The following is a 17,348-nucleotide window of genomic DNA, read 5'->3' as shown; positions in this document are numbered from 1 at the left end:
CTTATTGGTTGCGATTAGGAACCCTCCATGAGAGAAGTGGGAATTTTACGTGTGTTATATCAGGCCAGGAAACTTATAGCGCAGTTCTGGATCAGACTGTCTCCTCCGGGAGTAGCTGATCTTGTCAAAAGAATAACGCAAATAGTGCGCTTGGGGAAAGGGATATATATTAAGTGTAAGGTTGAATGGAAGTTTGATGGTATCTGGGGACCCTGGGTAAACCACTTTGACCCCCCCGTCGGATGGTTCCTAGATGACTGTTCATCCTCAGTATGTCTGACGTATTATAAATGGCATGCATGCTGGCGATTTGTGAATGTGGCTCTATTCTTGTACTAACGTCTTTCTTCATACCCTCTTTTGGTGGTTGTGTTGGAGCGCCTGTAGGTACCGCTTTTGGTAGTTCTGAGTGTGTGATGCGAGGGAGACTGGCCTTCGGGACAGAAGATTCCTAAACCTTTGGTTTACTACAAGTGCATTTTGTGCTGTAAAGGGGTAGAGATGGAAGGTTTCTTTGTTGAGTGGGTGGGTGGGTTTATTGTCTGTATGTTGTTTTAAACTGTTTGCAAAACCTTTAATAAAAACTATCTGATTTAAAAAAATAAATACTGCACTTGCAGTGTTTAGTTTTTTACCTTCACGCTATCCATTTATTGGAATGTTCCTTAGCCCAGCATCAAACAACTAGTAAGAGAAGTGTGCACTCAAGAACAAAGGATACATTATTCTAACACCACTGCTGTCCATTTAAAGGTTGCAAAAGAATGCTAAATGCACATGTGAGCTATCATTTTGTTTAGAAACACCATGAAACATGGCGGCGGCAGCAGCAGTTTAAAAAAAAAAAAAAAAAAAAAAAAAAAAAACACTTGATTCTGGAATGTAGATTTGTTGTAATTGAACCAAGACAGTTTGCAATCCTTAACCATGATAATAGACTTTAAATACTTATTTTTGAGAAATACGGTATATTCAGTTAAAAAACCTATAAACAAAGTGTATGTTTTCTTATCTGTTCTTGAACTGCACAACATTCAATCACAGTTTAGCTCATAGGTAAGGTTTTAAAAATGTAAACAATTTACAAAATCACTGTAAAAGTGGAATAAAACTGTCAGATAAAGTGTCCATTCCTCTATTAATATATACATTTGAATCACCTAAATATTGACGGTAAAAACTATGAACACACCAAGGGGACAGAAAAAGAGAAGTACAGATAAAAATGTAAATGTCCATATATGTTAATTATTTAAGATACACTTTTTAATATCACAATTACACATTTCTTAATATGTAAATGATAAAAAAATAGAAACAAATCATTCAAAACCTCTTTATTCAGTGTGAATGATAGTTTTGCCATAATGAATGCACTTGGGGACGCAATTCATTAAGATCTGCTGAATGCCGCTCCCTTTGCAATTGATGACAGATGACGTTCCAGATACGCTCAATGGGGTACAAATCTGGAGACTATGTATACTTTGGTAGAATGTTTAGGCCGTGCAGGCTGCTCACAGTAGCCCAAGTAATATGCCACCTGAAATTGTCCTGGGACAGTTCAGAGAAATGGCTATACCAATAGTTCCACAACTAAATCAATGTAATGCTGAGCTGTAAGTGTATCTGGAAAGAAGACTTAAAGGGGGACTCGGATGACTGGTGCTGTCACGGCCGTGCCCCCTCAATGCAAGTCTATGTCACGAAGTCACGAGCCTCCAGCGCTGCACCAGACACTCTAAACGAATGCCGGGTGCAGCAGGGAGATCACAGGGGTCCCCAGCGGTGGGACCCCCGGGATCAGGCATCGTATTCCCTATCCTTTGGATAGGGACAAGATGTCTAGGGGCGGAGTACCCCTTCCTGCAAATGGAAGTATATTTACGTCCACTACGGGCTCCCACGGTAAGACGCAAAAACTGAGCTCTCATATAGTCCCGTATACTGAAAAATAAAAAAAGTTAAAGGGGTCAGAAGATGACAATTTAAAACATAATTTTGGTGCATGCAGTTATAATTTTTTAAAGCAGTAAAATAAAAACCTAAACAAATTAGGTATCCTTGTAACCATGTACTGTACCATGTCATTTGTACAAAATGGCATTTTTTTTATTTTGCCCCACAAATATTTTTTTTCTGGTTTCGCCGTAGATTTTGTGGTGAAATTGCTAATGCTATTACAAACTAAAATTGGTGGCACAAAAACAAGCCCTCATATGAGTCTGTAGGTGGAAAATTGAAAGTGTTATGATTTTTAGAGGGGGAGGGAAGAAAAAACAAAAAGTGAAAAAATTTAAAATGGTCTGAGAGGGAAGGGGTTAAGGGGTTCAGCTACCATACATTATGCCATCCTACACTACAATTCTGGAAGTAGGACAGGAGTGATGTTACCTTTTCAATGTTAAAATTGCAATGCCAAGTTATGGCGCAGAACAAGTTAGCAATGGAGGCTAGAATGGAGTCCCGCTTTTGTCTTGGATACAATGATAGAGATTTGTCTGGAAACCACTTGAGCAACCTAATGAAGAGGCCTTCTCAAGGGAACATCCCACTGGTCCTACTCCCGGGATTGTGGTGTAGGGTGGCATAATGTATGGTAGCTGAACCCCTTAAAGTAGACCCTTCTACTCTTCTTTCCAGGCACATTGGAACATTGATTTGGTCATGGAACCAGTGGTACTGACATTTCTCTAAAGTGTCCCGGGAGCTAAAGACACCAGGCAGCATGTTGCTCAGCATGTTGCTGAGAAGCATGCATTGACTAAACATGCTACCATGGCCTGCAGTGTGTCTGGATTAGTCTCCCACTGAGCATATATGGGATATACTTTAGAAATTGCAAAGGGAGCTGCCAGCAACAAATCTTAATTATTTGTATACCCAAGTGCATTCAGCATGAAAGAACATTTCTCAGACAACCATTAAAAACCTGACTGATGGCATGCCAAGATGCGTAAGTGCATGTATTTCTGCACGTGGCGCTCACACTTAATATGCAAATGATGAAAGCATGGAGTATTAACATGTTTATTGATCCTCTTATTTCTATTACTCCATTACATTTTCTTCTCAGTGTAGACATTTCAATGTTGAGGCATGTAATACTTTAATTAATCAGTAGATATATCATGTTTTCATTCTGCTAAAACCATGGTAACATTACCTTGAATTATGTCTTAGAAGACTGGAAGAAATAATCAGCCAAAGTAATGGTCTGTCTTATGTGAAGGAACACATTGCTTTAGATTTATAGGAAATGACTGCTGTGTATTGACTGTTCTCTATAGTAGCTGTTAAATAAACACAAGGACAGCCACTGGCATCGTCCTTACCATCTCCACTTTTACATCATGTACAGAAGAAGAAAAGTAGAATCCAAGCATTGCTCAAAAGGAGAGAGGAAACATCCCATAAGAAAACATTGGGTAATATTTTCTCCCATCCCTGGATCTTTGCTCCAATCTCCTTTTCATCGTCAAAGAAAAAAAAAAAAAAAAGTAAAAAGGAACTTAAGTATACATAGATTAAATTTTCTATATTATTTTTCGATTTTTTTTAAATAACATATAAAGTACAACAATTTTGAGAACTTACAAATCTAAAAGGGACGGGGTGCACGTCTTATTAAACCAATACTTTTAATGCAACCGTGCAAGATCAGGAATGTGATCCGCACGTTGCAGGAACCAAATATTTCTTGTTTTCTTGGGGGGACATTTAGATTTTTATTGGGGTGTGGGGGGTGGGGGTATTATTTTTAAAAACTTTTTGAATTTCTTTTCTGTCTGACCACAGTGCTCTCTGCCGACACCTCTGTCCATGTCAGGAACTTTCCAGAGCAGGATAGGTTTGGAGATTTTCTCCTGCTCTGGACAATTTCTAACATGGACAGAGGTGTCAGCAGAGAGCACGGTGGTCATAGAGAAAAGAAATTAAAAAAGAAAAGAACTTCCTGTGGAGCATACAGTAACTGATAAGTACTGGAAGGATCAATATTTTTAAATAGAAGTCATTTTCAAATCTGTTTAACTTTCTGGCACAAGTTTATAAAAAATAAACTATTTAAATAAAAAGGTTTTCCACCAGAGTACTCCTTTTACCCCTTAAGGACATGCACAGTAAATGTACGGCGCTGCATTGCACCTCTTAGCACACAGCCCGTACATTTATGGCGCGATTGTGATAAGAGCGAAGGAGCTGCGCTCGCTTTATTCCCGGCCGGTCCTGGTGGCTGTCCGCAGCCGCGGACCCGCCGGTAATAGTGGACATTAGCGATCGCGCTGATGTTTGCCATTAACCCCTCAGGTGCCGTGATCAATACAGATCACGGCATCTGCGGCACTTATAATGGCTGATCTTATTGCCCGCGGCACTGCCGCAGGAATCAAATCAGCCAAGATGGCGGACTGAGGTCCCCTCACCTGCCTCCGTCGTCTCCTGGGGTCTTCTGCACTGATCTGCCTTTCAGCAGATCAGAGCAGAAGATGACCGATAATACTGAACAGTATTAGCAATCTAATGATTGCTATAAATAGTCCCCTATGGGGACTAAAAAAGTGTAAAATAAATGTAAAAAAAGTTTTTAAAAAAAGTGAAAAAACACCCTTTTTCCCCATATTAATACATAAAAGCATAAAAAAAAAAGATAGATAAACATTTTTAGTATCTTGCATGCGTAAATGTCCCCTATGGCGTAAATGTAAAAAAAAAAGGCAAAAATATCTGCTTTTTTGTCACATCAAACTGCAAAAATTTTTAATAAAAAGCGATCAAAAATTCACATATACGCAAATCTGGTACCAAAACAAACTACAGATCATGAGCCCTCACACATCGCTGAATACGGAAAAATAAGAAAGTTAGAGGTGGTCAAAATAGGGTAACTTTAAACATACTGATTTTGTAAAAAAATAAAAAAAGTTTGAGATTTTTTAAAAAGCCGTACAATAATAGAAATGTATGTAACCATGGGTATCATATTGACCCAGAGAATAAAGAAAAAATTTATTTTTTACCATAAAGTGTACAGCATGAAAATGAAATCCTCCAAATTTGCTAAATTATCCTTTTCGTTTCAATTTCCTTACACAAAAAATATTTTTGGGGATTTACCATACATTTAAGGGTATAATGAGTGATGTCATTACAACTGTCATTACAAGTACATCTGGTCACGCAAAAAACAAGCCCTCATATGGGTCTAGGAATGGAAATGTAAGAGTTATGAATTTTAGAAGAAGAAAAAAAAAGAAAGATGGGGAGGGTAAGGGTAGGGAAGTAGTGAAGGAAAGACATCAGAGAATCAGTGTAGCATAAGCCCTTCAGCTAGCATTAATTAGGTTTTTGTACTCCATTGAGCCCTAAGACATAAACTATGAGGTCCAACTACAGACAAGAGCCAATTCTGTCATGAATTAAGGAGGTCAACCCCTAAATCCTTCCCATCTCTTCCACTTAGTATAACCAGTGAGTCAAAGTGTGTATAGGGGGATGAAGAACCCTTTCAGAAAACATCACAAAAATTTATTTAAAAAAATTATTTTGTGGATTTTTTTTTTCTTCCCCCTACACTAATATGTATACGATATTTACAAACTACTGTGTTGGTATTTTATATTCAGGGAAACTATATCTATACATTGGTGCCATTCTAAATCATGCTGTTTAGGTGCCATTCACATGTTGCAAGCAGGGCCCCAAAGTGTAGTCCTGAATCCCGCACAGTATACGATTGAGAAAAAAAGGACAAACATACTCACTATTAGACTACAATCAGCCCATTAAAGTTAAACGGCCTGTTACCCTCTCGAACATGCAGTATATGTTGGCAAATCTTTGACAGGTTGCCGACATATATCTGCAATGTTCAGCAAAAGCAGCCTGCGCAGTGACCTCTGCACAGGTCACAAAGCATGCATAAAAAACTATAAAAATCAAATCTCTACATCTAAGCTGGAACACAAGATCACACTATTTATGAGAAGTCATATGGACCAAAGCTTTTCCATCCTAAAGTCAAGAGATCATTTTCTGACATTGTTTTCTTATGTCTTAGTGGTTGAATTATGTAATGGCACCATGTAAAGGTGTCAGTAGTATGGAAAATATTTTACCTGCCCGAGAGCAATTTAACTGAGTTGTTATAATGTACTAATAAACATTTAGTGACACTTACTGAGGTCTTGAGGCTTCAGCTTGATCTGTCTGGAGTTTTTCACCACCCTCTACTTCCATTGTACAGTAAACAATTCTGTTTGGTGCCACTGACTTCAAGCCCTGAACTTCCAAGATAACAATCTATATAAAAAGAGATGACAGTTAATAAACCAAACATTAAAAGGAGAAGTATCATGGAAGAAAACTTCTCCCCTATCCGAAGGAAAGGGGACAAGTTTTAGATCATGGGGGGTCCGAGCGCTGGGGCCCCCACTATCTCCTGTTTGGAGCCCCAATTCTCCTTCACATTGGCGCATCACGACCCCCGCCCACAGCGGGGGCTGCTACGCCCACCTCCATAGAGCTATATAGAAAGGGCGTAGTGGCCCCCGCTTCGGGCGGGGGTCATGACACACCGCTGTGAAGGAGAGCCCGGGCTCCAAACAGGAGATCACGTGGGGGCCCCATCACTTGGACCCCCGCAATCTAAAACTTATCCCCTATCCTTTTGATAGGGGAAGACGTTTTTCCCATGATACTCCTACTTTAATAACAAATAAAAAATGTAATACAAAGTATGTGCTACTTCTTCATTATACAAATCCATTGTCATATTTATTTCATCACCTTTACTCTTACACAGTGCAGTTTTGCTGTGACGTTCTTAAGCTAAAACCAGGTGTGGTCCAAAAGAAATGAGGTAATACACTGCTCGAAAATATAAAGGGAATACTAAGATAACACATCCTAGATCTGAATGAATACACTAACCGTATGAAATACTTTCATCTTTACATAGTTGAATGTACTGACAACAAAATCACACAAAATTTATCAATGGAAATCAAATTTATCAACCCATGGAGGTCTGGATATGGAGTCACACTCAAAATCAAAGTGGAAAACCACACTACAGGCTGATCCAACTTTGATGTAATGTCCTTTAAAACTACTCAAAAAGAGGCTCGGTGGTCTGTGTGGCCTCCACGTGCCCATATGACCTCCCTACAACGCCTGGGCATGCTCCTGAAGGATGTCCTCCCAGACCTGGACTAAAGCATCCGCCAACTCCTGCACAGTCTGTGGTGCAACGTGGCGTTGGTGGATGGAGCGAGACATGTTGTCCTAGATGTGCTCAATCGGATTCAGGTCTGGGGAACGGGCAGGCCAGTCCATAGCATCAATGCCATCCTCCTGCAGGAACTGCTGACACACTCCAGCCACATGAGGTCTAGAATTTTTTGCATTGGGAGGAACCCAGGGCCAACTGTACCAGTATATGGTCTTACAATGGGTCTGAGGATCTCATCCCGGTACCTAATGGCAGTAAGGCTTCCGCTGGCAAGCACATGGAGGGCTGTGTGGCCCCCCAAAGAAATGCGACCCCACACCATTACTGACCCACCGCCAAACCGGCATCTCCAGACTCTGTCACATGTGCTAAGTGTGAACCTGCTTTCATCTGTGAAGAGCACAGTGCGCCAGTGGCGAATTTGCCAATCTTAGTGTTCTCTGGCAAATGCCATACGTCTTGCATGGTGTTGGGCTGTAAGCACAATCCTCACCTGTGGACGTCAGGCCCTCATACCACCCTCGTGGAGCCAGTTTCTGACCGTTTGAGTGGACACATGCACATTGTGGCCTGCTGGAGGTCATTTTGCAGGGCTCTGGCAGTGCTCCTCCTGCTCCTTCTTGCACAAAGGCAGAGGTAGCGGTCCTGCTGCTGGGTTGTTTCCCTCCTACGGCCTCCTCCATGTCTCCTGATGTACTGGCCTGTCTCCTGGTAGCGCCTCCATGCTCTGGACACTACGCTGACAGACAAAGCAAACCTTCTTGCCACAGCTTGCATTGATGTACCATCCTGGATGAGCTGCACTACCTGAGCCACTTGTGTGGGTTCTAGTCTCATGCTACCACTAAAGTGAAAGCACCGCCAGCATTTCAAAAGTGACCAAAACATCAGCCAGAAAGCATAGGAACTGAGAAGTGGTCTGTGGTCACCAACTGCAGAACCACTCCTTTATTGGGGGTGTCTTGCCAATTGCCTATAATTTCCACATGTTGTCTGTTCTATTTGCACAACAGCATGTGAAATTGATTGTCGATCAGTGTTGCTTCCTGAGTGGACAGTGTGATTCCACAGAAGTGTGATTGATTTGGAGTTACATTGGGGGAGATTTATCAAAACCTGTGCAGAGGAAAACTTGCCCAGTTGCCCATAGCAACCAATCAGATTGCTTCTTTCATTTTTCACAGGCCTTCATAAAAATGAAAGAAGCAAGCTGATTGGTTGCTATGGGCAACTGGGCAAGTTTTCCTCTGCACAGGTTTTGATAAATCTCCCCCATTGTGTTGTTTCAGTGTTCCCTTTTTTTTATTATTTTTTTTTTTTTTTTTTTTTTTAGCAGTGTACAAAGAACAGCTGCTACTTCTGCTTTTTATTTTTATAAATAAATACACTCCTACTATGGGTATGTTCACATGGCTGAATGTCAGTGCAGAATTCTGCCAGAATATTCCACACAGACATTCCGCTGCAGCAGAGTCCCATTCATTTCAATGGGATTCTGTTGCACTGTGCACACAGCGGAATTCCTGCGTCAGATGTTTCTGCCGTGGAAATCCAGTTTCCAGCGTCCACAGAAATAATAGACTTGTCCATTTTCAAGTCCATTTTCGAGTCCTAGCTACTGCTGGAGCGTGCGGAATGTCCAGTGTTTTCCAGGCTGAATTTGGCACATATTTGCCCATGTGAATCCGGCCTTAGGAGCAACTGTCAAAACCTGTGTGGAGGATAAGTATCCAAACTAATCAATCAGATTGTGTCTGTCATTTTTAGAGATCTTTAAAAAAAAAAAAAAAAAAAAAAAAAAAATGAAAGGTACTCTGATTGGTTGCTATGGGCAGTTACATGAGCCACACACAATGCTATATTCAGTTAGGAACAGAGTTATATAACAAAAGACATTATTATCATGATTACAGCAATAACTACTTCACTTTAGAAAGTTATTGGTCTAATCAAACTATTGCAAAATGCCCAGGAGACTCCCAAAAAGAGGGAGAGCTCCAGGATTCCCAGGGGAGAAAATAAATCTCCTGGGTGCTCCACATACTTACCTTTCCCTTTTTCTGCACTTCCTTCTGGTCCCATGAGCCACTGGAGACAATCTCCAGTGGTCACAAAGAGCAAAGGCGGACACAGTCAGTAGAAGCACAGGAGAATACCTGAATGTTTGTTTCACACATTATAGTGGAGATATAGCAAAACCTGTGCAGAGGGAGAGTGGAGCAGTTGCCCATGGCAACCAGATCGCTTATTTTTATAGAGGCCTGCGAAAAATGAAAGAAGTGATCTTATTGGTTGCTATGGGCAACTGCCCCACTCTTCCTCTGCACAGGTTTTGATAAATCTCCCCCAATGTGTATGCTTAGAATCCCATTAGTCAGTCATAATAACTCCAGTAGAGTTTGGGTACCAATATATTTATCTTTAGCAGAGCAGACCTCTAGAAGTTAAGAGCCCTGTACTGCAACCACGCATCTGTGGTGCTTTAAACAGTCTATTCTTTTAAACAACTTTCCTCCATTAAATAGCCAATGTGATCCCTTATTTGTAAACCCCTTAATTTACCCAAAAATTACTCTTTGCCCTAGAAAATCAGTTTTATGGTCCTGGCCACTAGGTGCCTTTCTTATCTGTAATTTGTCGTCCACTGCTTGTTGTCAGGAAAAATCAGTCTACATGGGTGCTATGTGCAGGAGAATGAGAAAACCTGGGCTGTGTACTTTCAAACTGAGCCAGTTTGCCTGCTGAATATGATCCAAACAGTTCCTTGAAGGTAAATCAAGGCTTTCTTTACATCACACCACCCATAAAGCTCAGGGCAGCTGTCCCTTGTGTAAATAGCAGTGTACCTACTTCTGAATGTCTGCAGTGCAATCTATCCCTTCCCCCAATATTTAGCTTCGAAGCAGCAGCATCAACAGTAGCTCACACGTGTTTAATGTAACCCTTTCCTTACTATGATCCTGCAGATTCTTTCATTTTTGCTCACAGAGTACCTTGCAAACCCAGTACATCAGTAACTCATTTTTCCTCAACATGACTAGTACCATACTGTGTAAATCATCGGCAGTATCAGTGTCAGCCTGTTCAGTTCAGTGCAATTTATCAAGTACTATTTAATGGCAGAGAAGAGTATGTCCTGTGATCAGCCAGATAAGTAAGGGAGTCATGTGTGTGTAATAGTGGCAAACAGCCAAACGCTGGGGAAATGCTGGGCACCATGGAGGTAACTCCCAAGGGCTCAATAACAGTGAGAGCACGAAAATCAGCTTGTTATCACTCGGATGGGTTAATCTAACAAAACCATGCACTTTAAGAAAACAAACCAAGAACCTTCGGAGAAAAGGGCTGGATTACAAAGGGCACTGGGAGCCAGGTAGGAGTATTGCACATTTATTATCCACAATGCTTTGTGGGTAATAAATGTGCAATACTCTTACCTGGCTCCCAGCGCCCTTTGTAATCCAGCCCTTTTCTTTGTTTGTATGCTGCGCACGAGGCTTGGAGTGGCTGCAGGGTCCCGGTTACGGCTTACACACTATTTCCAATGTTGTACTTGGTTTGTGCAACCCACATCGGTGAGCAGTGAAAATATAATCTTTGGTATTAAACTATATCACACCACAGAGCTCTTTTATTGTAGTCACTTTAAGAAAAGGGTAAGAAAAGATGTGTGAGGTGGTATCCAGTTCTATCACAGTTAAAGGGGTACTCCGCCCCTAGACATCTTATCCCCTATCCAAAGGATAGGGGATAAAATGTCAGATCGCCGAGGTCCCGCTGCTGGGGAGCCCCGGAATCGCTCTGCACGTAATGATGGGCAATACAGGGGCCGGAGAATCATTACGTTACGGCTCAGCCCCTCGTGATGTGGTCACGCCCCCTCCCATAGACTTGCATTAAGGGGACGGGCCGTGATGTCACGAGGAGCGGAGCCATGACGTCACGCTGCTCCATCCCCTGTATCACCCGTCATTACGCACAGAGCGAACTCGCTCTGTGCTGTAATGATAGCGGGGTGCCGCAGCAGGGATCCCGGGGCTCCCCAGCAGCGGCACCGCGGCGATCTAACATCTTAGCCCCTCCTCTATCCTTTGGATAGGGGATAAGATGTCTATGGGCGGAGTACCCCTTTAAAGGGGTACTCCGGTGAAAAACGTTTTTTTTTAATCAATTGGTGCCAGAAAGTTAAACAGATTTATAAATTACTTCTATTAAAAAACTGTAATCCTTCCAGTACTTATTAGCTGCTGAATACTACAGAGGAAATTCCTTTCTTTTTGGAACAAAGAGCTCTCTGCTGAGTACTGCTGTCCATTTTAAGAACTGTCCAGAATAGGAGAAAATCCCCATAGCAAACATATGCTGCTCTGGACAGTTCCTATAATGGACAGAGAGGTCAGCAGAGAGCACTGTGCTCGTGATTCAGCAGAGAGCTCTGTGTTCCAAAAAGAAAATAAATTTCCTCTGTAGTATTCAGCAGCTAAGAAGTACTGGAAGGATTAATATTTTTTTTTAAAGAAGTAATTTACTAATCTGTAACTTTCTGGCACCAGTTGATTTAAAAAAAATAAATAAATAAAAGTTTTCCACTGGAGGAGTACCCCTTTAAGCTAGCCACAGGGCCTGTCACAGGTGAGGAGTTGACATTTAAGATGTAGCAGGATATTTTTCACATTTTCATTATAAAGACCGTCCATCTCTGTGTTGCTCAGACAGAATAATGAGACATAATGTCTGTCCAGTATGCATCAGTCATTATTCTGTAGTATCACAGCATGTGCCTCCACAACGATAGAACCGCACAGTAACTAAATGATATGACCTTAATCAGTATTGGATTTACTTTTATACCTCTGGTTTCACAGACATCCAGTTACATTGTTATGCTTACTAGCTTTTCTGAGATGAAGATCTGGTCTCAGGTCTTTAAAGGCATTCTTTGGGATCTATTCCAAGGTGTGTAAACAGTGAGGTCTAGTTTGGTGTCTGGACAGAATTTAAGAAGGTCTAGCCTGTGTATAAAGGGGAGTCCAGTGTGGGGTCAATTTCTTACAAATCTACAGCAGTACAGATGTGGTTTACATAACTGGCTGTGGACAGCATTTGTAAAAAGTTGCACATTTTGGCGCAACAGGTTAAAAAGTTGCAGAGGAGAAAGCAAAAAGTTGTGTAGTGAAGTATAATTATAAAAAAAAAAAAAAAAGAAGTGTACTAGCACCATGGGGGACATTTATCATCGTTGCTTTGGTAAGCAAGTTCTGTAGGCATTTTTTTCTTGCTTTTGGTTTTGCTTATGTGTGACACATCTATTATACTATCATTGTGGGTTGATAAATTTGGCTTATAAAAGCAAAAACCAATAAAATCACTTTTGAATACCATTTTTTTATAGCATACATAAGCAAAAACCAATAAATGACTTCAGAACCCAAATTTGAAGCTTTGAAAAAAAATGTGTGATATTATATATATATATTTATTTATTTTTTTACATTTCTTACCGCTTTTTTTCCCCTAAATCAGGGGTCGGCAACCCGCGGCTCTTTTATTCCTTTGCCGCGGCTCCGCGAGTCTGTCATGGTCACCCTCATTCCGGGACAATGCAGTGTCCCGGAAGGATCTGTCATGGCGCCGTCAGTTTACTTACCTGCCCTGGTGCCATCGGAGCGGAGTCTCTTCTTCCGGGGCCACGCGGATCCTCACTGTCATGTGACAATGTAACGTCACATGACAGTGACGTCGCCGGCCTGCGCCTCAGTCGACAGCGGGGCGTTAACCCCTCACCCCGCGGCATCTTTAATGCTGCCGCGGGGTGAGGGGTTTACGCTACCGCTGCAATGGGGTGAGGGGTAACAACCCCTCACCCCATGGCAGCGTTATTGCTGCCGCGGGGTGAGAGGTTAATGCTGCCGCTGCCATGGGGTGAGGGGTTAAGTTACCCCTCACCCCATGGCAGCGGTAGCATTAACCCCTCACCCCACGGCAGCATTAACCCCCCTCTCCCCAGCCCACCCCAGGCCTGGGCCCCAAAAAAGCCCACCCCAGCAAAAATATATTTTACATTGTTAAGTGAAAGTCCTATTTTTCTTCAGATTAACAGCTGACTGCACGATCCTGTATATATAGCATTAAGGTAAGAAACAATATATGCAGTGTTATATTTGTTTTAAATGTCGCAATGGTTTTGCGGCTCCCAGTTTTTTTCTTTTCTTCGGAAACGGGTCCAAGTAGCTCTTTTTGTCTTAAAGGTTGCAGACCCCTGCCCTAAATGTACTAACTCATTTTTTTTCTTCTCATTTCAGATCTGTGTATCTTGTGGATTACTTTAGATTCAGAGAAGTACAGTGATCAGCATTTTTTTGTTTTAATGTTAATAAAATGGTTAATGAGGACTTTTGGGGGAGTGTTTTTTTTGGAATAACTTTTTTTTTTTAAACGTGTTGTTTTTTTATTTACTTGACAGGCTTAGTATTGGAAGCTTTATTATAGACAGAGTCCATTACTAAGCTGAGGCTTAGCGTTAGCCCCCAAGACAGCTAGCGCTAACCCCCAATTATTACCCCCGTAACCACCACCACAGGGGGCCGCGAGGAGACTGTACCAACAGGCCCGGAGCGTCAAATATGGCGCTCCTGGGCCAAGGCGGTAACAGGCTGGCGTTATTTAGGCTGGGAAGGGCCAGTAACAATGGTCCTCGTCCACCCTGGTAACGTCAGGCTGTTGCTGCTTGGTTGGTATTTGGCTAAAAATAAAAATAGGGGGAATCTTTTTTTTTTTGCATAATTATAAAAAAAAAAACATGCATAGGGTCGCCCCTATTTTTATTTTCAGCCAGATACCAACCAAGCAGCAACATACAGATGTTACCAGGGTGGGCGAGGACTATTGATACTGGCCCTCCCCAGCCTAAATAACGCCAGCCTGTTACCGCCTAGGCCCAGGAGCGCCATATTTGACGCTCCGGGCCTGTTGGTACTGGCTCTTCCCGGCACCCCTGTGGCGGTGGGTACCGTAGTAATAATTGGGGGTTAGCGCTAGCTGTTTTTGTGGCTAACGCTAAGCCTCAGCTTACTAATGGACTCAGTCTATAAGACAGCTTCCACTACTAAGCCTGTCAAGTAAATAAATAAAAAAACAACACGTTGCAAAAAAATTTATTCCAAAAAACACTCCCCCACAAGCCCTCGTTAACCAGTTTATTAACATTAAACAGATTAAAAAAAAACGCTGGTCATCGAAGCAGTCCACCGAATCCGAAGTAGTCCACAGGATACACAGATCTGAAATGAGAAAAAAATTAAAATAAAAATAGGTTAATACATTTATTGTCACCCGCCCATGACTACAACTCCCAGCATTCCCTTACAGTAAGGATATGCTGGGAGTTGTAGTGTGGGGGGGAAACAAGCTCCCGCACCACATGACTACAACTCCCAGCACATCCCCACTGTTAGGACATGCTGGTAGTTGTAGGGGGGTGGGTGACAAGCCTGTCACCTGCCCCCTGCCGCACAACTACAACTCCCAGCATGTCCTTACAGTAAGGACGTGCTGGGAGTTGTAGGGGGGGGGGGGGGGGTTGACAATCTCCCGCACCACGTGACTACAACTCCCAGCATATCCTTACTGTAAGGGCCTGCTGGGAGCTGTAGTTGTGCGGCAGGGGGCAGGTGACAAGCACCCGCCCCCACCCCCCCTACAACTCTCCCAGCATGCCCTTACTGTAAGGACATGCTGGGAGTTGTATTTGTGCCAGCCAGGGAAGCGGGTGGTAATGCACTCCGCTCCCTGGCTGCAGTGATCAGAGAATCCCTGTAATATCATATTTCCTGCCGGGTCACGTGACACGGGGCCCAGCGGGAAATATGAAATTACACCAAACTCCGCTGCACTGTGGTAAGGAGCCCGGGCTGACATAACACTGCTGCCGGGAAGGGAGGTGTGCAGAAGCCGTCCCTGCCATCTCTCGGCGTGTACCGCACTGCTGAGGGATGGCAGGGACGGCACCTACACATCTCCCGGCCCGGCTGTGGGAGTCCCGGGGGGGCTGCTGAGTTATGTCAGCCCGGGCTCCTTACCAGGCGCTGCTGAGATAATAGTTGACGGAGCCCGGGCAGCTGAAGTGTGGTTAGCCCAGGCTCCTTACCACGGCGCCGCAGGATATAGGAGGAGCCCGGGTGACTGAAGTGTGGCTAGCCCGGGCTCCTTTTAACATCTGGCGGAGCGCGGTATCCGCAGCTCCGAGGTATGTTAAAAGGAGCCCGGGCTGGCATCACTCTGCAGCCGCCCGGGCTCCTCTGATTCTATCCCCACTACCCTAATATAATGATGGGGATGGGGACACTGCTGAACATAACCCCCCCCCCCCCCCTTGTCTTCCACCCGACCGTGCCGCACATTGTCCGCCCGCTACAATACTGCAACTCCCAGCATGCCCTCACTGTATGGACATGCTGGGAGTTGTAGTCTTGCAACAGTTAGACAGATGGGAGATGTGCAGTGCAGGCAGGTAGTAGCTTTTTCTGCTCCATGTTTGAGCTGGAGTAAATTTTGTCAATTTTTAACCTTGTTAACTACATCGTTAAGTTTTGGAAAACTTGCTTTTCTCGCTTTCCAGTCAAAATGTCGCACGAAAAATCGGGTAGTCGCAGGTGCGACATTTGTGCGACATTTTTGGTAAGAAAAAATTAAATCGCTTGATAAATGCAATGTGACCATTTAGTAAATAAAGGTTCAGGAAAAAAAAAATTTACTATCACAACCCTAAATCTTTATTCAGGGGGTCTGGGCTGTGGTCTGAATTTATTTCATATGAACAAAGTACATATTTCAGGTGTATATTTTGTGATTTAAACACTGCAGGTTGAAGATGTGTCCTATGTAAAAGGAAAGGACACATGAGAAGAAAATGCCCCCTTCTTAGGAATCCTACCTTCTGAGAAATTGAAATTGAAGAAGTATGTGTGTGGGTATGTGTCTGTAGGTGATATTAATATATCAATAATAGAGACCAGAAACAGAGGCATACTGATATGTGTTTCTGTAAATACTAATTATTTTTGCTCCCTGATACTTTTCCAATAGTTTCACACTCATTACAGTGTGCTATAACCTTGCCACAGGTCACATGGAGGGTTTCACATGAGTCCTTTTCAGTAAGCTCAAGGATGCACTGCACTTTACACCACCTCTACTGGAGGTTTTTTCTTTATTACTAAATTATACATGTAAAACTGCTCAGGCTGATCAATCATATGAATACCTCTAATGTAAAGGACAGGACAACGTCCGATTTTGATAGCTGAACTTCACTTTCATCTCCAATGTCTAGAAAAGCCGAATTCTGCGAGCGTTTTAACTTTTGCAGCTTAAACTCAGGACCACCTTTAGACACTGGAAGACTTTCTAGGTTGGCCATTAGTAAATTGACTGATGCACGCAGCTCTTCTATAAACATTCCCTCCATTTCCTTTGTTAAAAACTTTGGAAATAATTTCTCCTGTAAAAAAAAAAAAATAAGCAAATTCATTATTAAAAGGAACATTAAATGGTACCACCACTTAGCCAAACTAGTATTTATGAATTAAAAAAACAAAAATAAAACAATGTTTTCATTGCCCATACTAACCAATCAGGACTCTGCTTTAAAAGGGGCTGACTGAGGACTTATCTAATTTTATGTACAGTCATGGCCGTAAATGTTGGCACCCCTGAAATTTTTCAAGAAAATTAAGTATTTCTCACAGAAAAGGATTGCAGTAACACATGTTTTGATATACACATATTTATTCCCTTTTGGAACTAAACCAAAAAAGGAAGGAAAAAAAGCAAATTGGACATAATGTCACACCAAACTCCAAAAATGGGCTGGACAAAATTATTGGCACCCTTAACTTAATAGATCGTTGCACCCCCTTTGGAAAAAATAACTGAAATTAGTCGCTTCCTATAACCATCAATAAGCTTCTTAGACCTCTGAACCGGAATGTTGGACCACTCTTCTTTAGCAAACTGCTCCAGGTCTCTCTTATTGGAAGCGCACCTTTTCCCAACAGCAATTTTAAGATCTCTCCACAGGTGTTCAATGGGATTTAGATCTGGACTCCTTGCTGCCACT

The 17,348-nt window shown here is 42.4% G+C and overlaps 1 protein-coding gene across 7 annotated transcripts in view; it reads right to left on the bottom strand.

The window, feature by feature from the left end:
• Positions 1-17,348, bottom strand: part of CADPS2 (calcium dependent secretion activator 2) — a 707,505-nt gene that overhangs the window by 586,780 nt on the left and 103,377 nt on the right. For all 7 annotated transcript variants that reach the window (XM_056573788.1, XM_056573791.1, XM_056573793.1 and 4 more), the window contains exons 5-6: positions 16,494-16,730; positions 6,179-6,300 (exon numbers count right to left, since the gene is read on the bottom strand). In XM_056573788.1, the coding sequence (XP_056429763.1) occupies positions 6,179-6,300; positions 16,494-16,730 (359 nt within the window). The remainder of the gene's footprint in view (positions 1-6,178; positions 6,301-16,493; positions 16,731-17,348) is intronic.

Source organism: Hyla sarda, chromosome 4 (genome assembly GCF_029499605.1).
Source record: "Hyla sarda isolate aHylSar1 chromosome 4, aHylSar1.hap1, whole genome shotgun sequence".
NCBI lineage: Eukaryota > Metazoa > Chordata > Amphibia > Anura > Hylidae > Hyla > Hyla sarda.
The sequence above is the reverse complement of the archived record's forward strand: the minus strand, read 5'-3'. Positions and strand labels throughout refer to the sequence as shown.